Source organism: Oncorhynchus kisutch, linkage group LG6 (genome assembly GCF_002021735.2).
Source record: "Oncorhynchus kisutch isolate 150728-3 linkage group LG6, Okis_V2, whole genome shotgun sequence".
Classification (NCBI taxonomy): Eukaryota; Metazoa; Chordata; class Actinopteri; order Salmoniformes; family Salmonidae; genus Oncorhynchus; species Oncorhynchus kisutch.
This window is the reverse complement of record NC_034179.2, coordinates 50,825,742-50,852,550: the sequence shown is the minus strand read 5'-3', so window position 1 is coordinate 50,852,550 and position 26,809 is coordinate 50,825,742. Positions and strand designations below refer to the sequence as shown.

At 40.4% G+C, this 26,809-nt stretch overlaps 1 protein-coding gene across 1 annotated transcript in view; it reads right to left on the bottom strand.

Annotated features, from left to right (window-relative positions):
• LOC109891843 (follistatin-related protein 4) overlaps positions 1–26,809 on the bottom strand; it is a 257,024-nt gene that overhangs the window by 214,327 nt on the left and 15,888 nt on the right. Inside the window, exon 3 of the mRNA XM_031826907.1 lies at positions 8,675–8,708. Within this exon, the coding sequence (XP_031682767.1) occupies positions 8,675–8,708 (34 nt within the window). The remainder of the gene's footprint in view (positions 1–8,674; positions 8,709–26,809) is intronic.

The window sequence follows — 26,809 nt, the reverse complement described above, 5'->3', positions numbered from 1 at the left end:
AATCATCGGCTAATGAGAATTTCCTTACGTTAATTCAGCATGCTTCTATAATTCTCTTCTAAAACACAGGCAGAATCCATACTCTCAGTATGCTCTCTGTTAGCCCACACAGTTTTCAAAACAAACAGGGCATGCTTCCCAAATGACACCCTGTTTCCTATATAGTGCTCTACTTTCAAAAGTAGTGCACTATATTGGGAATAGCTTGCTATTTGGGATGTAACCAGGGAAACCAGGGAAATAATTCGTTATTGTCGCTAGTGCTGTGGGTGTTCTCTCTCCCTGCTACCTACCTGAGCCAGTTTCACGTTTGTTGAGTCATAAATAATTCAGTGTTTTAATTCCAAAGACACTCGCAGATATTCTCAAAAGGAGCTACCCATCCACTGGTATAGCTCTATAGCTGGTTATTATTCCATACCAGGATTCACATCCCGAAGGTTCTACGAACAGTAAATATGGACACTATACAAATGCAGTACCATAGCAAGGATCCAACACAGACGGTATTGTTTTATGTTATGGTGTTATTTTAGGAGGAATCTCAGTAGAATATTTGCATCGCTTGCTAAGATCAGACTGTCTCTGTCAGAAGCACCAGGGTGCTTTTATGCTATGACTTGCCAAGAACACAAAAGGAGAGGACGTAGCTAAAGAGCTTCAGAGACGCACAAATTGCGTATTGAATTTGAAAAGCACACATTCAAAGCGTGCATCTTGGCAAGCTCATATCCTACCAGACTGGCAAAATGAAGACACTGGTAATTGCTTGTCATATTTAGAAAATGATGTAGATAATACAAATACTGTATTAAAACCGTTCAAATTCTATTATTTGCCTCGTTTAACTCATTTTCACCTCACATAAGCACAATTCAGTGGTTTTGAGGTTGTGATTTTCAATCACTAGGCCTTAAGCCATCAGCCTGAGGCACGTCTGTCTGTCCCCCTGTGAACAAAAGAATGCACTCTGTGTGGATATCTCTGAGTGGGAGTGCTTGGCAAAGTCACTCTCTTTGTCTTTGCAAAGTGCAATGACTTAAAAGAAAAGAAAAATCCTGAACACTCTTCAAAGTGTAACATAGACAACGTCTTCGTCAACACCGTTTATACGCCTGTCTTCTCTGACTCGACCTGCAGTCTACAGCTGGTGGTTGTAGAAGGTTTGGTCACATATGGAATTTACGCTCTAGCTGAACTATGAAACTTTCCCAGAAAGGCCATTTGAGATATATTTTCATAGGAAACACCAGCAGCATCAGTCTCAGTCAAAACGTGAATGAACACATATCTGACAAAGAAAAAACTCCCTCCGACTGTTTCAATAGCACTGTGTCTCTGACACCAAATGCATATGCAAGCATTGTGCAGAGAATGTGTTTACTGAGTCACATAACCCGACTTGACAGTATCTTATTAATATTTCCACTTCCCCTGAGGTATGCAAATATGCTTTGTCCTTTGCAGAGTGACAAAGTGCTTCTAAGGACCTTGCTGCCCGGATGAGATCCCCATCTCAATAACTTAGTCTCAGAACTCCGTCAGGCAGAGAAGCAGGGAAGATAAGAGCACACACTGTAGGAATTCAAGGCAATCATTTATTTTCCCACCTCATAAAGCAGGGTGTGTGTTGATGCCAGGCAATACAGTTCAAGATAAAGGTAAAAAGTGTACCTTCGGGGTAATGCCACCTAACTGCTCAGGCTGAAAACACTGTGTTGCTGTCCCTCCGGAGACAAGGCAGTGTGAGTCAATGCAAATCTAATCACAACCTGTCTCATCTGTGAACACCTCACAGATGGCTCAAGTCACACAGGCTATTGTGTTTATATTCACTTCCACATTAATTCAATTACCTACTTCATATGATCACAGATCACATATACAGCAGTGGAGGCTCCTCAGAGAAGGAAGGGGAGGACCATCCTCCTCAGTGAATTTCATTTAAAAAAGAATAGTTGAAACATTAAAAATGATCCTTTGTAGATACATATGATAATAAATACAGTAGGTCTACAGTAGCTTCGGCAGCACCATGGTGTAGCCGGAGGACAACTAGCTCCTGTCATCCTGTGGTACATTGACTTCAACACAAAACAAAACTTGGGAGGTTCATGGTTCTGAGAAACAAAAGAGAGGGAGTGAAAGAGATAGAGAGCTAGCTATAATTTGTAGTATATATTTTTTTATTTAGCTAGCATTGAATGCACTTAGCTAGTTTGCCTACTCAAACACCTGCCTCAAACAAAAAGGGATGCTATGTTAGCTAGCTGACTGTGGCTATCCAACACTAACTCTTCCAAGTCAAGGTAAGCTTTTGGTTTGATTAATGTATTGCCTACCGGTGTAACTGCTTACTGTTGACTGTAGACTATACTGCATGATTGTAGCGGGTTTATTAATGCATTAGTTCTAGTAGCTATGATGACTATGACATGACAACGATGTAGGCTATGTGTAGCGGTTAGCGGTTATGATATGACGGTTGGGCTTGGAAAGGTTTCTTCTCCTGGTCGAAGACAGTTGATGTTTTTTGCACTGAAGTCCACAAGCAAAGGGAAAAGGTGAGAGAAGGAGAGAGCGTAGATAGATGCGAGAAGGAAAGTGAAAGGGGTGTATTCATTGCACCAATTCTGTTGGAAAACGCTTTTTAAACTGAAGCAAATGGAACAAAACGGGGATAAACACACCTGAATTTGTCCAATAGAAACTACTGTTTGCAACTGTTGGACTAATGATTACACCCTAGAACAGCTAGATGCAGGCAGGAGTGTGCAAGGCGGTATCGAATATGTCACTGTCGGCCACCTTGATTACTCAAAATTCTCTCGGGTGCACCTACACTGTACACTTTCCTTCATAGGGTAGGTTGTAGCAACTTCATGATGGGTACAGAGAAAATTAGAGTATCATGTTGTTACGATGTTAAACAGAGCTGGGTGAATGGAATATGAATGACACTCATCTAATATGCTGCAATAAAAATAAGGCCATGTTCATAAAAAAAAAATCATAATAATCCTCCATCATCTTAAATGGCACCAACCGCCACTGACATACATAATGATGGTGTTATGATTTCAAAATATATCACGCGATGATGACTTGTACTTACAAACCTAACCTGTTGAATGAGATATTGTCGTCTTATCCTTATGTTAAGTATGCAAATAATGGCAGCGTTAGGTCTCTTTAGCCTTGTAAAGCAGAACAGAATTGTAATTCACAAGCTGCTTAGAGATCAAAGCCAAGTTGCAAGGTTGTTTTTAGCCCCCTTAAAATAACAGCCATCTTTATGTCATTTTTCCCCTACGTTCCTTTCTGCGATCTTAGCGTGTTCTGTGTTAATATCTCCAGCCCAAACAGGCACTGCAGCGTTCCTTCCAGTTCTCCCCAGTCAGAGGAAAGGGCTATTCAGAGTTTCACTGCCAATGTAAGGCTCTCCAAATCCCCAGAGAGTATGATGTGCCCTCCATAAGCCCTTCAACTGGATCTCAGGGCATTGCTAAGTACAGAGCTTACGCTTTTGGTACAACTCCCTTTGTCTTTAACTTTCATACTTTAAGTCGAATCAAAGTAGTGTTACTGTACCTACTCAATTTGAGTATAGGGATGCTGGGCGAAAGCTTGTAATTCCTGGGCTTGATCAGAATGGACTTGGAAATCAGAACATTTCTGAGGAAAATCACAGCTCAGAATTCATTCAGAGGGCTTCTAAGTGTATTTACCAAATCTATAAGGTGGAGGCATTTCACAAAAGGCTATTATATTTAACTATTTTGATTACGTTTCTGATGGAGTGATTTCTGTGTGGTATTTTATGAACTCTATGCTGAGTAATCTTTATTGTTCTTCAACATAATGAAATCATATTTCTTGAGATTTATGACGCGACTATCTGATAGTGACATAACCGTCAGTAGTGAAATGATCCACAGCGGCAGTTTTAATCATTAGAGATGACTCTCTGAGGTAGAACCTGAAAGTCTGTCTATCTGGATCGCTCCCAAATCTTGCAGAGTTTAATTGAAGGCCACACAGAGAACGTGTGTTATTTGCAGGCAATGTAGCCTATTTCCAATGTTCACTGAGAACTCCTATACATGAGTAAAAAGAGGGCTGTAACAGCAGGACTGTTTTGGAGCAATAACACTTCACATTCCTTTTGAATTTGAATTAGTTTAATGTGTTAAGACCTCGAAGGAGAATATCTGTGGAATTGAAACAGAGATGGGTTATCTGGCTCGGTGGTTTAATGACAAAACACTCACACTTTGGTATCTGTGAGGATAGCCTCCTCCCCTCTACTCTCCTCTCCTCCTGCCTCTACCTTTCCAGTCATTTCCAGCTTGTTAGAGAGTCCCTCTGTTTCCCTTGCCCTATCTAATTCCCACCCAATTACCGTCTAAATGAACCACAGGGCTGCTTAACTTGGTTTGCCTCTTCCCATTGTTTAATTTGTGATGGTAACGAACCCTGATTAATCCTCAGTAAAAGGTTCATAAATTAAGCACTCAAGGCCAAATGAATCACCACCTATTCATAAGCTAAATGGACAATATAAATTTAGCATATGACCTAAACAATAGAGATAAAACGTCTGGGGATCACGTTACATTTCATTCTGCTTCTGTTCTCTGTACAGCCTGACCTTTTCCGTTGCTTGTTGTGTGCTGCTAGCCAGTGAAATGTCATTTATTTATGACTCCTGTCTGAGCCGACAGAAGACCACCACGCCATGTTTGCACCACCACAATTTTCCCAGGTAATGTTTTCGTCTCTCAAGCAAAACCCGGGGCAATTTGATTAATGTCGTCATCTCCAAGTGAGTAGCACAGACACGACACTAAAAACCTTGCCATGCAGAGAGAGAGAGAGAGAGAGAGAGAGAGAGAGAGAGAGAGAGAGAGAGAGAGAGAGAGAGAGAGAGAGAGAGAGAGAGAGAGAGAGAGAATGAGAGGAGAGACCAAGGCAGCAGTTAGCCAAAGGGTGAGGGAGAGAGATCTGCAGTTATTCCCTTACAAGGAATAAAGGACAAGACATGCTTTTTTGAAGGCGGGGAAGTTTAGCATACAAATAGATAGTGAATAATTAGTCCCAGGAGACGGATGGATCACCACACCATGTGAATAATTCCAACACATTCTAACACTGTTGGTCTGTCCTTAAATGGCAATGAAGAATGTTGTCACCCGGGAGGTGTTGTTTCCTTAACTTAAGCCATTTGCCATTTGTTCTACTCTCTCTAAGGTCAGAAACACAGCCTATGTGCTATAATACACAAAAGGGTTGCTGTGAGGGCAAAAAAACTACACATCGACAACAAATACTGTACAGGAAAACACACTTTGAATATTACACTCCAATGGACATTTGAATATAACATTCCAATGCACACTAAGATTGGCTGTGATCTTGAAACTATACTGAACAAAAATAAAAACAACATGTAACAATTTCAAAGGTTTTACAGTTCATACAAGGAAACCAGTCAATTCAAATAAATTAATAAGTAGGGGCGTGGACAGTGGTGTAAAGTACTTAAGTAAAAATACTTTAAAGTACTACTTAAGTTGTTTTTTCGGGTATCTGTACTTTACCATTTATATTTATAACTTTTTACTCCATACATTTTCCCTGACACCCAAAAGTACTCCTTGCATGCTGACCACACTGCTCTCATCGCAAAATAAATTTAAACATACATGTTATTCAATTATTGCATTCACACTGCTCGTGCGTGCCAACGAGCGTCTGCATTGCCAAGCTCTAAAATAGAAGTCAGTTCTATTTATGATGCTGAACGCGGTGCAAGTCCTGCCTCTCCCATCTCCTCATTGGTTTATAGAAGCAGATACCCACATGCCATCTCCTCATTGGTTATACCCACGTGGGTGATTGAAAGATGAACTGAGTTCGGTTGGTCGTTGTGGTAACTATGAAAGTTAGATGCCAATCGCCATATAAAGTCCAAAGAAGAAAACGCCTGGAAGGAGGAGAGATGACTAGAAACGATTCGGTTGACTGTTGTATGTGTGGATTAACTGTCGGAGTAGAGGACCTTGTGCATTTCAAGTTTTTTTTTAAACAACTCAACGTTTGTATCGCAGGACATATTAGCTAGAAACAGCAAGCTAGCTAAATAGGACAAATTAGCCAGCAACTGCAAGCTAGCTAGCTAAATTGACATAAATGTATAAAGCTTTTCGACCTGTCTCCAAATTAATATAATTGGTTCAGAGTTTGTTTTGATATTTCAACCTGCATGTCATGATCGCGTTTGGTGTGGGGGGACAAAATCAATTTGCACACGATGATGCACGCGCCCGGCCGGTTTGGGTACGGTGTTATATTTTCAATGCTTAGCAGACAGGAAAGTGGTTAAATTCGAACACTAATCAAGAGAACATCCCTGCTCATCCCTACTGCCTCTTATCTGGCGGACTCACAAAACACAAATGCTTCGTTTGTAAATTATGTCTGAGTGTTGGAGCATGCCCCTGGCTATCCGTACACTAAAAAAAGAAAATCTGGCCATCTGGTTTGCTTAATATAAGGAATTTGAAATGATTTATACTTTTACTTTGTATATTTTAGACTTTTACTCAAGTAGTATTTTACTGGGTCTTTCCCTTTTACTTGAGTCATTTTCTATGTAAGTATCTTTACTTTTACTCAAGTATGACAATTGGGTATTTTTTTCCACCACTGGGCGTGCATGGTTATGCATTATCATGCTGAAACATGAGTTGATGGGAGCGGATGAATAGCACTACAATGGGCCTCAGAATCTTGTCACGGTATCTCTGTGCATTCAAATTGCCATAGATAAAATGCAATTGTGTTCGTTGTCCGTAGCTTATGCTGCCCATACCATAACCCCACCACCACCATGGGGCACTCTGTTCACAACGCTGACATCAGCAAACTGCTCGCCCACACAACGCCACACACGTGGTCTGTGGTTGTGAGGCCTGTTGGACGTACTGCCAAATTCTCTAAAATGACATTGGAGGTGGCTTAACATTAAATTCTCTGGCGACAGCTCTGGTGGACATTCCTGCAGTCATCATGCCAATTGCGCGCTCCCTCAAAACTTGAGACATCTGTGGCATTGTGTTGTGTGACAAAACTGCACATTTTAGAGTGGCCTTTTATTGTCCACGGCACAAGGTGCACCTATGTAATGACGACGCTGTTTAATCAGCTTCTTGATATGCCACACCTTTCAGGTGAATGGATTATCTTGGCAAAGGAGAAACGCTCACTAACAGAGACGTAAACAAATGTGTGCACAACATTTGAGACAAATAAGCTTTTGGGGCGTACGGAAAATGTCTGTGATCTTTTATTTCAGCTCATGAAACATGGGACCAACACTTGACATGTTGCGTTTATATTTTTGTTTCATGTATTGAGAGCATGACAATACGGAGACCTAGCATTGCATCTTCCTTATTCCACAGCTTGGAATCTCCCAGTCAGCAATAGAACACCACCGCCGACGTAGAGCCCTGCAGTACCGACCACATCTCAGCAACGATGTGATTATAGCAGGATACCGTATAAATCATGATGAAAGCGGCCCATTTAGGCCTTTTTGTTGTTGTTGACCTATGCATTCCCCCATGTCAGACCCAGTGATCCAGACTATATACAGGTAACAACTTTGTGTCGTTATACTCCTAATAGTGTGCTCGAAAATACGGAGTATCGCCAGGTTCTGAAATACAATTTTACACATGAATTTATTCAACATTAAAATGATTAATATATAAAAGTACCCTTTTTTGACATATTGTTTTAAACAATATACATCACATTTCCAGAGTGGGCTCTCTGCTACTTTTAAAGTTATATGATACATTTTATCAGCACCATCAACACAGGTGAATGGGAAAAGAATTTCAAAGGGACCTCCCTCTGCTGGTGATTTACTGAATGTGCAATCCTACAGGAGGGCTGTGATTGGTTAATGACCTATAATGTCTATTTCTATGTGTAAATGTATAATTTCTTTAAAAGTAGCAGAGAGCCTACTCTGAAAATGTTATGTTTGAAGAGTATATCAACAACAAAAAATCTAATCACAAAAGGTACTTTTGAGAAAGGAATAATTATATTCTTAATGTTGGAATACATTCATGTGAATTTTCTTTCTTCAGAGTATAGACACACTATATATTTTAGAGCACACCATAAGGACTACAATGACAGATGTTGTCTGTACCATGTACGGTTCACAGATCATAGGGTCTTACAGGAGGCATGTACTGTATAGGTCCAAAAAGCACCTGAACGGCCACTTTCATTAGGATTCCCCCCACCCAGAAATGGTGATGCAAATGTAAAAAGCATGTTAAACATTCTTCCTCCCAATAAAGTTATGTAAATTGCCAGAACAATCTGCGATACCAAAAATATTTCTGGGCCACGCTGGTGTGGAATCGCCCAAATGTGATTTTAAATGATCATCTTTAACACAAGAGATGTGTCAGTGGTGTAGAAGTAGGTTTGACACTATGTAAAACCTTGAGTGCTTTCACCAAAGAGGGCTTCTATAGAATGTACTATCAATGCTTTTCACATAACCTGCACCAACGTAAAAGGTTTATGCCATCGATAAACATACTGTATTTAAGTGGTGCAGTTTGGTTGATTACAGGATACTTACATGGATCGGCAACTCCGTCAGCTTCTCCACTCTTCTGCAAAGAGAGAGAGCACAACACAAAGTGTTACTATGGGCCTCAGACAAGACCCTGGTGTGCTTCTCAGCAAAATATTGTGTCACATGTAATGTGTGTTTTCCCCTCTGAGAAAAGACCAGTCGAATTGAGAAAGATTTCACACTGTTTCTGAGGTAAATCCATTCATCCTCCTGCGAGATGACAGGTGTCATCCCAGTTTGCCTGGATATCTGTCAGGATGATGTAGAGCTCAAGAAGCAACATGCCTGTGAAGTTCATATTTATCCGCAGTGCAAGTAACAAAGACCACTTTGGGCTTCTCAGAGCAGCTGTTGGGATTATGTACATCCCCCACTGCCAGGCAAAGATATCTGCATAATTAAAGTGCCAAACACAATAAGAGCCGGGGAATTTAAATAGATGGAAATCACTCTGAAGGGTCACAGTAAGGAAGTCGAAATGAATCATTGCAGGCTGAGCGGGTTTAAAACAATAGAGAGCTGAAAGTAAAGCATGACACTGGGATCTTCTACTGTACCGTCGTCAAGTCAGTAGCTTTATGGAGATGACATTGCAAAAAGCCACAACAACCTGTGCATGCTGTAATCAGTGCGTAATAGTACTGTAATGCCAAGTACTATTTCGGTGTTTTATAAATGACGTCTTGCTGCGTTTGACATGGTCATGCTGTTTTTAGCATCGGTGTAGAAATACCAGGTCTCTGTTGCCAGTGCACAATACATTTGACCTCTGTTTTTGGAAACCATGTCATACAATATGCAGCTTATGTGTAGTAAGGAGGCAAACAGCATGGACTCACTGTATGTCCACACGCAGCCCATGAAACCAAAACAATGTCTCCTCTTACATCTTTGCATGCCAGCTGTTGTCCACCATATTTGACGTGATGCGTCCCTCACTCTAAATCGGGCTTGTAATGAGCTCGACAGATAAAGCATATGTGTCTGATAGCCTTCTTGGCAGCGGAAGCAGAGAGCCCTTTGGTCCTTGGAGACTCTGTGAAGAGACGCCGCTGCCTTTCAACAGAATGTGCTTCCGTGTGATTAGAGACTTGGGCCAAGTCAAACCCTCCTCTCATGCCATCTGCCTGTCTTAATTGCAGACGTGAATCCTCATCATCGCAGAGTAAAGCGTTTGCACTGATCAAGGGTTTTCCATAATTTCAAGAGGGTCCTGTTTATTCAGTTGATTAGAGGCTGTCACTGGTTTCAGAACCACTGAGGAAACTCTGTCCGCTCTTAGAGAGACACAAATATATGCTCTAGGTCTAGACTCAATCAGCTTGCCAATATCTGTGAATTTTCTGCAGTTTAGCTTCCATTTAAACTCCCTAGCTAGATGTAATTGAACATCACACAGCACCCATGCACACATTTCTTTGGGGAGAGGCACAATTGTAACAGCAGGGCAATTCAGCCCAAGCTGTATCATTATGGATGCTGGTAGAATACATGCCTCTCATATGCCTCTGTTCCACCCCTATAAGGGTGCTGTGCAGCCAATCTCATTCATTGGTCCATATGCTTATCCACTCTCTTTAATTTAAGCCAACAGTGTGATTTAGCTACCTGTGCCAGATCAGCTCGCTAGACAGCACACACACGACAGCAGACAGATGGCCGGCAACAATTAGACTCTGATAAGGAAGAGCAGACTGTACAATATAAACCTTAGTTGAATACCTGCAATTTCTGAAGATAAAATTGAAAATAACCTTTCAATTGCCAAGGGTATATATTTCCTTCAGAAAGTATTCATACCTTTTGACTTATTGTTGTGTTACAGCCTGAATTCAAAACCCCATAATGACAAAGTGAAAACATGTATTTAGAAAAGTTTGCAAATGTATTGAAAAATAAATACAAAAAATATATAATTTACATAAGTATTCACACCCTATTGGCGGCGATTAGAGCTTTGAGTCGTCTTGGGAATGTCTGTATCAGCTTTGCACACCTGGATTTGGGGATTTTCTCCCATTCTTCTTTGCATATTTTCTCAAGCACTGTTAAGTTAGATGGGGAGCTGCAGTGAACAGCAATCTTCAAGTCTGGGCTTTGGCTGGGCCCTTTGGCTGGGCTCTTTGCATTCTGTCCAAAGAGTTTAATTTTTTTGGACACACCTACTAGTTCAAGGTTTTTATTTTATTTTACTGTGTTCTACATTGTAGAATAATAGTGAAGACATCAAAACTATGAAATAACACATATGGAATCATGTACTAACCAACGAAGTGTTAAACAAATCCAAATATATTTTATATTTGAGATTCTTCAAAGAAGCCACCCTTTGCATTGATGACAGCTTTGCACACTCTTAAAGTGGTTCCTCCTTTAAAAGTTGTGTCATACTGCGGGACACCTTGCGTGCTGCTGCAGCATTCTGTGGCATGTTATTTAATTCTCAGCCGTTTTTTTCTGTTACTGCAAGTTATTGCTAGTTTGACCACCAGAGGGCATCTTTGCGAAGCATGTACCAGTCATCCTGTACTGGCATTACCCGAGAATTTAAAACCTGTTTTGTAATTAACATAGTATATGGGATTGATTTTAAGAAATTTTGCTTAATTAATTGTATTAATATTATGGTGTTTCTATTCAGAGAAAAACGAAACCCTCAGGGGTTAAGTTAGGACGGAATGGAAAATATGGCGATGTACAACATGACCGTTGGGAGTAGGCTACAGGATTGGAGGATTATAAATTGTTTGCCTTCATGAGACAACTTTGTTCCAATATTTCTGTAAATCACTGATATTTATTCCCATAGTAATTCGTTATGGATCCATAACTAAATCAACATCTGCATTTTGAAAGAGTATTTTTTATCATTATTTTATTAACAAAATGTGTTTATTTGTTTATTAGACTACTGTGCAATCTACAATATATACTGTAGTAAACATGGGAAAGTGCCTAATTCTTTACATAAGGGAGAGCAGGCCATGTCTGTACTACAGAATGCAGGGCATGTGGGAGACCGGTTTTCAAATCCCTGTTGGGGAGGAAGGAGTAGGCTGTCCTTGTAAATAGGAATGTGTGATGTCTTCACTATTATTCTACAATGTGGAAAATAGTAAAAATATAGAAAAATCTTGGAATGAGTAGGTGTGTCCAAAATTTTGACTGGTACTTGCTGGAACAGAAAATGGCAGTCGGCAGTACAGTACTGGTCTATTTACGAGGAAGGAGTAGGCTGTCCTTGTAAATAAGAATTTGTTCATAACTGACTTCAGATAAAGGTTACACGAAAAGCATAACATTACTGCACCCTAATTTTCTAAGTCTTGTCTAACCAATACCCAAATGGAGATTAAGTAAATAATTACATCCGTAATTGAATGTCCTTTTTTCTCATTATTTTATTTTATTAATGAAAGCATGAAGATGAAATACTGTACTGCTGTTTTGAGTTAGAAATGTAACACTTTAGAGTACTTAAGTATTGAATACATTGTAAGTTGAGGGATTTTCACAACTGTAGCCGGGCTATAAAAAGTCTATTGTCCTGCTAATAGAAAACATTTGCATGATGGTTTTCACCTGCTACAATTGTGAGGTCTTCACTATTATTCTACAATGTACAAATATTAGAATAATTAACAGTATATCATTTTTAACAGTATATCTAAAAAATATTTTTTCAATGATGTCACTCTCCGCCAATAATCACATTTAGAGGATTGGAGGACTCTCTATTAATATCTAAGGGGCATTTTTCGTTAGGATCTGTGAGAATATCTAAGGGGCTTTTATATCATTCTAAATTAATTAATAATAATCGCTTTGTTTAAAAAGTAATGATAGTTTGGAGATTTCGTTTCCATTTCAAATCAAATCAAATCAAATGTATTTATATAGCCCTTCGTACATCAGCTGATATCTCAAAGTGCTGTACAGAAACCCAGCCTAAAATCCCAAACAGCAAGCAATGCAGGTGTAGAAGCACGGTGCTCTCATCTTATCTACCAACATTTAACCTAGTGTGTCGAGAAAAAGGCAATTCTTGAACAAATTTGTAAATAAAGCCAGTTAATAATTTAGAATTATTTATTTCTGGAGAAACCTAACTTGATTATTTAGCAGACATGACTTGCTTATATTCAGTCAACACATATATCTTAAGAATATCATGGAATATTTGAACATTTTCACTTCTCCACACTTGTCTCAGAGAAGCGCGAAACGGTGCTGAAATAGATGGTCACAGCGGGAAGGCTATGTATTCTGTGCCCACTCGTGGTATCTCTCTTCGGTTACACATCCTTGGAATAGCAGAACATCATGGTCCGGGCGGACCTTGCTGTGCATGGTGAGCAGTTGGTCAAGTTCTGTTGTCAGCAGAGGAACGGAAATGTCAGGGGGAACCGAAAACCTGACGAACCCGCCACATATGTTGACTCTGCCTGTTGGAGGTGGAGTTCCAGAGCTCACAGGTGTGCCTGGCATGGACTGACGCCATCTCGTTCCTCTCCCTTTTCAAAGCGTGAGTCAAAGACTATTCAAGCCATTGACGAACTGATGAATGAAGATGATGAGCGATCGGCAAAGGCAATCTGTAATCTGCGGGCATCACGGCTTGGTAAGAAATGTTATATATAAATGTACAGTTGAAGTCGGAAATTTACATACACCTTAGCCAAATACATTTACTCAGTTTTTCACAATTCCTGACACGTTATCCTAGTAAAAATTCCCTGTTTATGTCAGTTAGGATCACCACTTTATTTTAAGAATGTGAAATGTCAGAATAATAGTAGTACATACACTCAATTAGTATTTGGTAGCATTGCCTTTAAATTGTTTAACTTAGGTCAAACGTTTTGGGTAGCCTTCCACAAGCTTCCCACAATAAGTTGGGTGAATTTTGGCCCATTCCTCCTGACAGAGCTGGTGTAACAGAGTCAGGTTTGTAGGCCTCCTTGCTCGCACACGCTTTTTCAGTTCTGCCCACAAATGTCCACAGGATTGAGGTTAGGGCTTTGTGATGGCCACTCCAATACCTTGACTTTGTTGTCCTTAAGCCATTTTTCCACAACTTTATAGTATGCTGGGGTCATTGTCCATTTGGAAGACCCATTTGCGACCAAGCTTTAACCTCCTGACTGATGTCTTGAGATGTTGCTTCAATATATCCACATAATATTCCTGCCTCATGATGCCAGCCATTTTGTGAAGCACACCAGTCCCTCATGCAGCAAGCACCCCCACAACATGATGCTGCCATCCCTGTGCTTCACGGTTGGGATGGTGTTTTTCAGCTCGCAACCCTCCCCCTTTTTTCTCCAAACATAATGATGGTCATTATGGTAAAACAGTTCTATTTTTGTTTCATCAGACCAGAGGAAATTTCTCCAAAATGTAAGAACGTTGTCCAAATGTGCAGTTACAAACCGTAGTCTGGATTTTTTATGGTGGCTTGGAGCAATGGCTTCTTCCTTGCTGTGTGGCTTTTGAGGTTATGTCGATATAGGACTCGTTTTACTGTGGATATTCAAAAGGCACTCGCACATCTGAGCCATCTTTTTTGCAGGTGCATGGCAACAGCCGGATAAGATGAGGAAAAAGAAGGAACCCGCACACTTCTCTTGATCGTATCACGTATAATCTTTAATAAGCTTTACGTATCGGCCTCACGGCCTTCGTCAGAGCTTTTGTGAGTTTTTTAAATTAGCACCCTTATATAGACCACACCCACATTCGTTCCACGCATCGAAAGGGGTTGGAGGCGAAGGAGAAACCTGTGCGCATCGCCACTGCTGGGGGGGTTCACACCTAGCTCAAAATGGGGAGGACAATTATTTTGTAAAGGTTGAATAGTCTATTGTTCAGCTAATAGCCCACCCTGCTATGCTTATGAAAACTAATAATAATAGTTTTTCCCCTTTCCACGTTAAAGATTCCAATTGATATGTGTTTTAGCCACAATTGGCCCCAACCCCAATTAATACATTTGGGCACAGTCGATAGCGTGCTGGACTTCAGGCTAGAATGTTGGTTCGAAACCTGCTCCCTGCTTGCTATAATGAATTAGTTTGATACACCTGGTATTGGATATGGATGATTAAAAAAACAAGCTAAATAGCAATTTTCGTAAATTAACTTTATGACAAAAAAAATGCATGTTGGTCTCTACATTAACTAACATATTCCTCTCAATTGTATGTTTTCTGCTTGACTCGTCATGACGTTATAACGACATACATTTGCTTCCCCGTGATGTTTTGTCAGCCATCTTTGCTGAAGTCACCAGGGACGTGTGGCCCGCATCAAATTCGTCATTGGAACCACTTGATATGATTGGTCATATAAAAACCGTGGGACCCAAATGCATAATGAGTGCTCTATCTCCCCCTTGTGGTGGTCTGGAGCAATGAAACCGTGATGCTGGGTACCTCTAAGTCCTGCAGTGTAGGCTTGCAACTTTTAAAAAATATATAAAAAAATGTTTTACCCCCTTTTCTCCCCAATTTCGTGGCATTCAATTGTCAGTAGTTACTATTTTGTCTCATCGCTACAACTCCCGTACGGGCTCGGGAGAGACGAAGGTCAAAAGCCATGCGTCCTCCGAAACACAACCAAACCAAGCCGCACTGCTTCTTAACACAGCGTGCATCCAACCCGGAAGCCAGCCGCACCAATGTGTCGGAGGAAACACTGTGCACCTGGCGACCTGGTTAGCGTACACTGCGCCCGGCCCGCCACAGGAGTCGCTAGTGCGCGATGAGACAAGAATATCCCTACCGGCCAAACCTTCCCTAACGCGGACGACGCTAGGCCAATTGTGCGTCGCCCCACGGACCTCCCGGGCCGCGGCCGGCTGCGACAGAGCCTGGGCGCGAACCTGACAGAGCCTGGGCATGAAACAAGCTCGCAACTTTTAAAGGAGGAACCACTATAGGTGAGTCCAAACTTTTGACTGCTACTGTATACAAATTAGATGTCTGTATTTAATTTACAATAAATGTGCAAACATTTCTAAAGTCATGTTTTCACTTTGTCATTACGGGGTATTGTGTGTAGATGAATGAGAGATAAATATATTTAAGCAATTGTGAATTCAGGCTGTAAGACAACAAAATGTGGAACAATTAAAATGGGTATTGAATACTTTCCGAAGGCACTGTATCAGATTAAATTCACACAAGGCTATCACACAAAGCCAAGTACTGTATGTGTCTGGTGTGTTAATGAGAAAGCTGTTCAGAAATGGTAAAAATCAAGTAGCACTATATTCTATATTCATAGACCTATCTAATTGTGTTGTGTACCCATCAGTTGATACAGGAAATAAGCAAAAATATACCATCCAATCTGACCATGTTAATGACATCAATAGGGGCGGCCGGTCGCCTGGAGAGTAGGAGCATTGGGCCAGTTACCGAAAGGTTGCTGGACCGAATCCCTGAGCTGGCCATATAAAAAAAAAAAGATCTGCCACTGGGCAAGGCAGTTAACCCACTGTTCCCCGGGTGCTGAAGACGTGGATGTCGATTAAGGCAGCCCTCCGCACTTCTCTAATTCAGAGGGGTTGGGTTAAATGCGGAAGACAATTTTCAGTTGAATGCATTCAGTTGTACAACTAAAAGGTATCGCCATTTCCCTTTCCGTAAGGAAGTCCTTACTATGACAAATACTAAAGTAACAAGCTTTCTGGCAGCAGAAAATTCTGGAAAATCTCAACTGACAAATTACTTTCCCCTGAATTCTAAGTTCCCCCTGCATTCCATTTGTGTCATTAGTGGGAGAGTTGGGCATCGTTGCTGCATGCTTTCCCTGATATTTACAGGCATGATTTGTCCTCTAAGTGTTCCTATTAATTGTAATTACAGTGCCATACTTCCTGAAGATGGAGGGAGACAAAAGAGTTCCACTGAGTTTTTAAGAGCTTCTTACATGCCCAGATATTTCCCTAATTAAAGTGCTAATCGCTTTCCTATGGGAGGGCAAGACAGGTCAGGGTAAGAGAGGATGCAGGCTCACTGCTAATATGGAGCCACGTGCCCAGGCCACTCCACTTATGGAGTGGACAATTTTCCCCCACTTGCCGCTTACGTGCCCCATCCTTGTCATTGCCTGCCTAGTAGTAATCTGGAAACACCTCCAGTTTGAGAATGAGTTTGAGATCTATTTAATATAATAGCTCTGGGCAGTGTTGTAGTCGAGTCACTAAACCATGAGTCCGAGTCTAGTCCCAAGTCCCCTGTGCTCGAGTCAGAGTTGAGTCATGAGTCCCTATGGCTAAGTTCATGTCAAGTCATCAATGTTCGAGTCACGAGTCTGAATCACTGGATCTGAGTTTTGAAGTTCGATGTGGTTCCGGTCTTTTATTCTATTTTTCTATTACATATTTGACATTGTGCCGCACTCGTGGCACCCTGCTGAAAAACATTTTAAAGCAAAACTAATGATTCGGGGTTCTGTAGACATATTGTTACTGCAGCTATTTCACTCTTACTGCCAGCTTGCTGGTGTTGAGCCCCCCCTTCGAGTTCTTCATTGCTGCGACTTGCTTGCCACTTGAGATTTCTGCTCTTCACTCCATTGTCAGTTTAGCCTACATTTCACTGATCTTAGTAGCAGAAAGTTTTTTTTGGTTTGGGTATGTGGCGTTTCTAGCTTGTATGGCACCCTGGGCGAACCCCCCCCCCCCCTCCCTTCAGCACCCGCGCCCGCCCGCACCAGGGGGCGCCTCGTGCCACCCCCGGCAAGATGCCGGCCTGGGCGGCTGCCCATGTCGCCCGTACCTAAATCCGCTACTGATTTGTATTACTCTATAAATAAATCTCTCAAAATGCGTAATCTCTCCCATGTCTTCTTTGACTAATATTTTTGAAAGTGTAAGGATAATAATTCAGCCATAGCTGTCCTGAAATGTTTATTGCTTGCCCACATTTTACTCCAACCTCTATGTTTAATATAACACACATACATTCGTTATTCATTTCGGTTGCCTAACCTGATGTGTACAACAGAAGTATTTGACTCTAGCCACAAAATTAAGGAAATTAGAAGGGGGGCAGGAGGGAGATTTTCGGCACAACACCTGAGCAGAGCCTGCCTGTCTGCCTAGAATCCTTGCTGCTCTGCGCAACCAGTGCTGATAATATTCTGTTTATCATAGTAGCCTATCCAGTCCAAATGAAAATACACATCACGAGCAATGTTCCATCTAAACTGCGCGCAGCTCCCCGGGACTACCGCAGATGAAATATAAGCATGAGCAGAGAAGCACAAGATTGAGTTTTCCCTGGGAACTGGGAACACTATCAACGTTTCCCTTTACTGTGGGAATTGTGATCGAAGCAACGTAATATTAGCCACTTTCAGTGCAACATACCGAAACAAAATTAACTATGAAAGATATTTTGTTGTAGGCAGAACGCATCAGGGTAGGACACGATTTAATTGACAATAGGCCCGTACTCTACACAGACCGGTGTGCCATAACCAATCTGAGCTGCAGTAGGCCTACTTGCAAATGTTTTATAATTTTTTTTACAATACGAGCGGTCAAGAGTGGATGTGCTTGTTTTGAGATCAAAGCGAGAGCGACATGTAGCGACGTGTGTACATTTGTTCATATCCTTTGCTAGTTAGTGAGATATTAGCCCAGTTATAGATAATTTGTAGTCAGCAATAGGGGAGTGATTGCTTCCTACAAGAGCACCAAACGTGTGCATTTCTAGGCTGCACTCCAAACACTTAAATGACAAACCCTCTCCCCTCAGCCCTCAATTTAAGTGGACACTTCTGATTACGTTTCATGACGTCTGACGAGTTGACACTTGCACCGCAACGGGCAAAGGGACTAATGAATGCATTTTAAAATGTGCCGCTACTTTACTTTACTATTTATATTTTTGACAACTTTTACTTTTCCTTCACTACATTCCTTAAGAAAATATTGTACTTTTTACTCCATACATTTTCCTTGACACACAAAGGAACGTGTTACATTTTGAGTGCTTAGGACAATAGTCCAATTGACGCACTTATCAACCAAACATCCCTGGTCAGCTTTACTGCCTCTGATCTGGCGGACTCACTAAACACACATGCTTCCTTTGTAAATGATGACTGAATGTTGGAGCGTTCCCCTGGCAATCCATAAATAAAAAATGAAAAAATAAAATGGTAGTGTCTGGTTTTCTTAATATAATGAATTTGATTTGATTTATGCTTTTACTTTTACTTTTGATACTTAAGTATATATATTTTTTTAAATTAAAAACTTTTACTCAAGTAGAATTTTACTGGGTGATTTGACTTTTAATTGAGTCATTTTCTATTAAGGTATCTTTAATTTTACTCAAGTATGACAATTGGGTACTTTTTCCACCACTGCATACATTTGTCTGATTCTCTGTAATAATGGTATGGGAATAATGATGCATTTTATTTTACAGTAAATGCTCGCTGGAAGTTCCACAGAATTTTCACTATGTTCAAGTTTCAGCAGACCTGAAATTTGCTAATTGATTAAAAAAAAGGAACATTGGTCATGAGAAGGCGAATACGAGTCACCAATGGTTGAGTCCAAGTCGAGTCACAAGTCCTTGACTCGAGTACAATATGGCTATAGGTGGTAGCCTTGCTGGTTAAGTGTGCTTTGAATTCTAAATAAATCACAGACAGTGTCACCAGCAAAGCACCCCCACACCACCTCCTCCTCCATGCTTCATGTTGGGATCCACACATGCAGAGTTCATCCATTCACTTACTCTGCATCTCACAAAGACACGACGGTTGCAACCAAATATTAATCAGACCAAAGGAGAGATTTCCACCGGTCAAATGTCCATTGCTTATGTTTCTTGGCCCCAACAAGTCACTTCTTATTATTGGTGTCCTTTAGTAGTGGTTCCTTTGCAGCAATTTGACCATGAAGGACGGGTTCAAGCAGTCTCCTCTGAACAGTTGATGTTGAAATGTGTCTGTTACTTGAACTCTGTGAAGGATTTATTTGGGATGTAATTTCTGAGGCTGGTAACTCTAATGATCTTATCCTCTGCAGCAGAGTTGACTCTGGGTCTTCCTTTCATGTGGCAGTCCTCATGAGAGCCAGGTTCATCATAGTGCTTGATGGTTTTTGCAAATGCACTTGAAGAAACTTTCAAAGTTCTTGAAATGTTCCGGATGTCTCAAAGTAATGATGGACTGTCGTTTCTCTTTGCTTATTTGAGCTGTTCTTGCCATAATATGGACTTGATCTTTTACCAAATAGGGTTATCTTCTGTATACTACCCCTACCTTGTCACAACACAACTGATTGGCTCAAAAGCATTAAGAAGGAAAGAAATTCCACAAATTAACCTTCAACAAGGCACACCTGTTAATTCAAATGCATTCCAGGTGAAGCTGGTTGAGAGAATGCCAAGAGTGTGCAAAGCTCTCATCAAGGCAAAGGGTGGCTACTTTGATGAATCTCAAATCTCAAATATATTTTGATTGATTGATTGATTGATTTTTATTTCACCTTTATTTAACCAGGTAGGCAAATTGAGAACAAGTTCTCATTTACAATTGCGACCTGGCCAAGATAAAGCAAAGCAGTTCGACACATACAACAACACAGAGTTACACATGGAGTAAAACAAAACACACAGTCAATAATACAGTACATTTAACATTTTGTTGTTTATTACATGATTCCATGTGTTAGTTTTAATGTCTTTAATATTATTCTACAATGTAGAACACAGCAAAAATAAAGAAAATCCCTTGAATGAGTAGGTGTGTCCAAATGTTTGACATGAACTGTACATCCATGTGCTTTTACCGACAAAAAGGTAAAGCAGATCTATACAACATTGAAGTTCATCCAACGACATAACAAAAAGTCAAGGAATTTTGTGGACTTGTGAAGTAGCTGTCATGTACTTTTATCATCATTACTTTCCTGGTGGCACACACCACTAAAGTGGTTGACTCGAAAACAATTGTGCTCAATAACCGTGGGTTTGAGGCCCCTTCACTTCAAGCATTTCTGTGAAGGAAAACAATGTTACCTGCCGGTTGACACATGTGACAAAGTGGATGATTATAATAATGCATATATAAACATTGTACCCTTCACGTAGAAATGTAGCCTACATGTCTATGTAATGTAGCCTACAGTAGTGATAGCACGGCCAATAGTCTATGTGTCGGTCTGCGAAAGGGACTCCCAACAAGAATCTCCTCATTAAATGTATTCGTAATCTTCATTGACAAGGTTTTGGCTGCACTTCTCTAAACGATATATGTAACTCCACATTTCAAAGATATTTTCTTTTAGCTCAGCTGGGATTTGAATTTTCCGCCGACGGTGAAAATCACCAGGAGCCAGGCTCGCAATACTGCGAGCTAATCATCCAATTTAACATTCATGTGTGCTTTAGTAACTTTGATTAGCAGATGGTGCTGTTTGACTGATGTTAAGGACGCTCTTATCGAAAAGTGTTCTATCAGTCTAAGTACGTCAACGATTTGAATTGGCTGATATGGAATTTGAAACGGACATAATCACGGCCACCTGGTGAGGATAGCATAGTGGGCCAGGTTAGGTCATTGGAATAGCTAACATGTAGTCTTGGATCACGTGCAACCATGTCAACATATTTTATTGGCTGATGCTTAAACTTAATGACATGCTCCGAAACTTTGGTGACCACTAAACATTTTTTAAACCTCCCACTTTGGACTGGATGTGTCAATGTATAGTTCAAACATGCATAATCTATGAGCAGAATTACTGTCTTACTTCAATTAGCCATAACATCCCTAGTTTGAAAGTTACTTTTCTGGAAGCTGTGCTGTGCAATTTTCCCTTAATATTCCCCCACGTGGACCACCCCCCTAACGATTCAAGTTCTAGCCAATGAGCTTCAGCCCCTCCCCATTTGAGAGACAGCTAGCAACATGCACACACAGCAGAGAGAGAGAGAGACAACAATGACGTTGCGCACGTATTGGAACATACAGTTGAAGTCAGAAGTTAATATACACTTAGGTTGGAGTCACTAAAACTTGTTTTTCAACCACTCCACAAATTTCTTGTCAACAAACTATAGTTTTGGCAAGTCAGTTAGGACATCTACTTTGTGCGTCACACAAGTAACTTTTCCAACAATTGTTTACAGACAGATTATTTAACTTATAATTCACTGTATCACAATTCCAGTGGGTCAGAAGTTTACATACACTATGTTGACTGTGCCTTTTAACAGCTTGGAGAATTTCAGAAAAGTATGTAATGTCTTTAGAAGCTGCTGATAGGCTAATTGACATCATTTGAGTCAATTGGAGGTCTACCTGTGGATGTATTTCAAGGCCTACCTTCAAACTCAGTGCCTCTTTGCTTGACATCATGGGAAAATCAAAAGAAATCAGCCAAGACCTCAGAAAAAAATGTGTAGACCTCCATAAGTCTGGTTCATCCTTGGGAGCAATTTCCAAACGCCTGAAGGTACCACGTTCATCTGTACAAACAATAGTACGCAAGTATAAACACCATGGGATCACGCAGCCATCATACAGCTCAGGAAGGAGACGCGTTCTGTCTCCTGGAGATTAATGTACTTTGGTGTGAAAAGTGCAAATCAATCCCAGAACAACAGCAAAGGACCTTGTGAAAAAGGACCTTGCAAAAGTATTTATATCCACAGTAAAACGTGTCCTTTATCGACATAACCTGAAAGGCCGCTCAGCAAGGGAGAAGACACTGCTCCAAACCGCCATAGAAAACTGGTGCACTTCACAAAATAGATAGCATCATGAGGATGGAAAATTGTGTTGATATATTGAAGCAACATCTCAAGTAATAAAGTTAAAGCTTGGTCGCAAATGGGTCTTCCAAATGGACAATGACCCCAAGCATTCTTCCAAAGTTGTTGCAAAGGACAACAAAGTCAAGGTATTGGAGTGGCCATCACAAAGCCCTGACCTCAATCCTATAGAAAATTTGTGGGCGAACAATGAGGCCTACAAACCTGACTCAGTTACACCAGCTCTGTCAGGAGGAATGAGACAAATGTCACCCAAATTATTGTGGGAATCTTGTGGAAGGCTACCTGAAACGTTTGACCCAAGTTAAACAATTTAAAGGCAATGCTACCAAATACTAATTGAGTGTATGTAAACTTCTGACCCACTGGGAATGTGATAAAATAAATAAAAGTGTCACGTCCTGACCTTAGTTCCTTTTTTATGTCTCTATTTTAGTTTGGTCATGGTGTGAGTTGGGGTGGGCATTCTGTTTGGTTCTGTGTGTTAGATTTCTATGTGTTTGGCCTGGTATGGTTCCCAATCAGAGGCAGCTGTCAATCGTTGTTTTCCCACTATGGGTTGTGGGTAGTTGTTTTCCGTTTTGTGTGTATTGCACCTTGCAGAACTGTTCGTTTGTCGTGTTGTTGTTTTTTGTTCAAGTATTCGTATTTATTAAAAGTATTATGAATACTTACCACGCTGCGCTTTGGTCCTCTTCTCCCGACGAAAATCGTTACAAAAAGCTGAAATAGATAATTCTCTCTACTATTATTCTGACATTTCACATTATTAAAATAAAGTGGTGATTAAATGTCAGGAATTGTGAAAAACTGAGTTTAAATATATTTGGCTAAGGTGTATGTAAACTTCCGACTTCAACTGTATGTGACATGGTAGACAATCTTTGGGGACCACTTTTTTCTTTAGTCTGCAGCATTCAAAAATACGGAGCTTCCCGAAGCTTCTGCACATAAGTATATTCTTTACTTTACACGCAGACCACAGCCTACTCGGGCAAATGGTGCTTGTTTAATAAAGTTAGGTCAAAGATGAATCAGTGTCTACAAGATTACATAAACATCTGAGTATTCTACATAACCGAACCAATTATAATAGTATAGTATAACATTACTTTAAGACAAAAACACTGCATTCAATTGTGCATGATAGTTTTACCGGTGAGACATCCATGCAGCATCATTCTGCATAGTAACCATTTAAACTCAATTAGTTTCATGAGGATACGTATTGAGATCTTCTTGAGTCATACAGTATTGTTTCGAAGTAGCCTACAGTGTTGTTTTGATTTATGGAGTGAATGAATTTTAAAGCAGATGGTGTTAAAACACCCACACCGGAAGAAATTCACTTTCTTTAGCTGAAAGACGAAGACCAGAGCTTACTCAAGATGTTTCACAACGATTTAAGTATGTTATATTTAGGCTTGAAGTGACAAATCAAACTGCCCAGTGTGAATACAGTATATTTTCCTATGATATGACCTACAAATTATTTTCAGCCTACGTTTCATTTCAGGGCTGTTTTAAAAACAAATGTTACCACCCACGAGCATGGCATTATTAATTAATGAGAAACAGCTGCAAAGCTATTCCTCTTCGTGACTGAGATGAGCCAAGCGGCCTTGTGTCCACTTGACTGTCTGAGCCATGGAGAAAATCAAAATAGGGGGTGCAAACTTCTGTTTTTACCTGAATATTATCATAATCCATTGGCTGTTTTATACATTTTCACTTATTCTTGAGCTAGTCTCTATTAAAATAATATCTAACCATTTTATGAATGGTACAAAACTTTGGCCACCCCTGTGTATATTAAAGTTCAATTGTGTTTTTAAATAGTTGTAGCGATTTCAGATTTATCGAAGATACTGAAGTGAATTGTGATCTCCTTCAGGTCTGGGGCCATGGCCTCTGTTAGGACCCTGTGTAGCCCAGCACTACTCCACCTACACAAGAACGCTCTGGGGCTATGTAGTGACTGTAGGAATGGAGATCAGCTGATCTAACTACAGAGGGACCCAAGAAGGATCCTTTCTATCAGACGCCATACAGCGGAAAGGAAAGACTCGGACCAACTTCTAGCATTTTGCAGGATGAATGGTTTTTACCACAACATTTTTGCTTTACTACACGCTTTGATTGGTGTAACGTTAGCAGATAATGAAGAGGCACCCGTGATATAAAATTCAAGGAATATAGTGACATGTCATTTGTGGCTTGCATCATGAGCAAAGTCATTCACTTCCCCTGTGAGAACCATGAGCACAGGCTGATTTGACTTTGCTGCCTGCCAGCAGCTTTATGGAAGATGACACAACTTTGGAGATAACAATGGATGGCAAAGTCAAAGATAGGCCAGTGGTTTCCATCTGTGGCTTAGTTTTCCCTAAATCAATGCTAATAACAAATCCAGAACCAGCAAAACAGCAAGCTGGCTAATCTTTAGAATACTGTGTAGTAAAGAAAATAACCAGCAATAACAGACAACATTAGCTAAGATAAGGTTAGCATGCTAACTAGGTACACTGACAGCTGTCAGTGCCCTATTTGTTGATGTTTATCAATTCCACATGGACATTCCCAATTCCCAAATTCCCCTCAATTCATATGTATAAGTAGCCTTCGTCATTCTTCAGAGGTGGAACCTAAATGAGCATTTTCTTTCTAGGACAGGAAATGACATTGAAATAGTGGTGGCAACTAGGCTTGGGCGGTATACCATATACCAGGGTATTTGGAAATAGCCACGGGAAAATTTTTAATACCGTCAATATCGTTGAAACTATTTCTTTGAAGTTTTTTTTTTACACATTTGAATATTTGTAGGTACTTTTTAAACAAATACTTGCAGTCAACTTGTGCAATACGTTAGGGAGATAAAGATTGCGTTCTTCATTTCACCTGTCATATAAGCTTCAGAATGAAAAATGAACAGTAGTCACCGTCACGTGGTGTTTGTTTACAAGCACACAACAATGAGAGACCGGAGCCTTGTGAGTCACTCACTGTTGTGCAGCACGCGCCAGATGATCCAGCTAGTTACATTATGGAATTCACAACTAAATGTTTGCCAGTTAGATATAATAGCTATTACGTTAACTGTCTAAAATGTGCTAAATGCTATGCAATTGGATTTGGTTAGCTAATTTAGTAGCTAGTTAGCCATCTAGCTACCTAAAGCATTAGCTTCTTCCAAAATCAAGCTTCACTTACTAACAGCCCCCCCCTGGATCAAGAGCCATGTCTAATATTTGTTTTGTGCATGCAGCAAACAGTGAGTAGAATTTTTTGTTTACTTGTATAACTTTGTCTGTCCTACAAATAGTTTAGGTCAGAGAACGTATAAAACTTTCGCAATCCGCTCATTAGCATTTTTGTTAGCATTCTCTTTGGAATTTTATATGTATTTGCTAGCATTGCTAACTTTCAGATTACAGAGGCCCAGTGGGGTTTAAAAATAGTACCCCTTGTGTTCAGTGCCGGTATTAGAGAATATCCCAGTATGGCACAAGATCTGTATGAAGGAACAGTATGACAATCTGGATACCATAGCATAGCCTACCTGTGTATTTTTCTAGTGACGCATGCTGTGGTGGTGTTTGTGTCTTACAAAAACGTTATACTTGGCTATTATATTCTGTTCTGTTATGTAGAATACTGTGATCATTATGTGATCTCACATACATTGATTCAGCTTTGATATAACTTTATTAAATGAGCACCAAGACTGTTTGCCTGAGTAGCCTGTTCTCTGCACATAGAGAATACACATGCAGAACGTGATCCGCACACGAGCATAAGCTTCAGGATGTGCAGTGGACTTTAGTGCATCACGAACAAAGTTGGATCCTCACCCACTCAGTAAACTAAATAGTAAACTTTTTCTAATGATCGCAAGTATGTCCACATTGTGTTTAAATGGAAGACCTACAAACAATTATTTGCATTAACAAGCAAAAATGCCTATTTGCATGATTTTATCTTACAGGTTCAGCAGTGTAGTTAGCTCTACTGGTGAGCAGGTGTTAGTAATGTGGATTGATGGTATAATGGAGCTGGAGGGGATGGCCACCATGTTACAAGCTCTTGCTATTTTATGCGCTGATCCTAAAAATGTTTTGACATAATGTTTCGGCCATCATTTCATATGATCGGAAAGAGCTTTTTTCTGGACATCAAAACAGCGATTACTAACCTCGATTTGAATGAGACGAAGGACATAATGCCTTTCCCAGACTAGGGCCAAATCCCCATCACTCAGAGGAGCCAAAGATGGTGCTATAGGAGTGGATAAGTTGCCATTACCCTCCATTCTATTGGCGAACGTGGA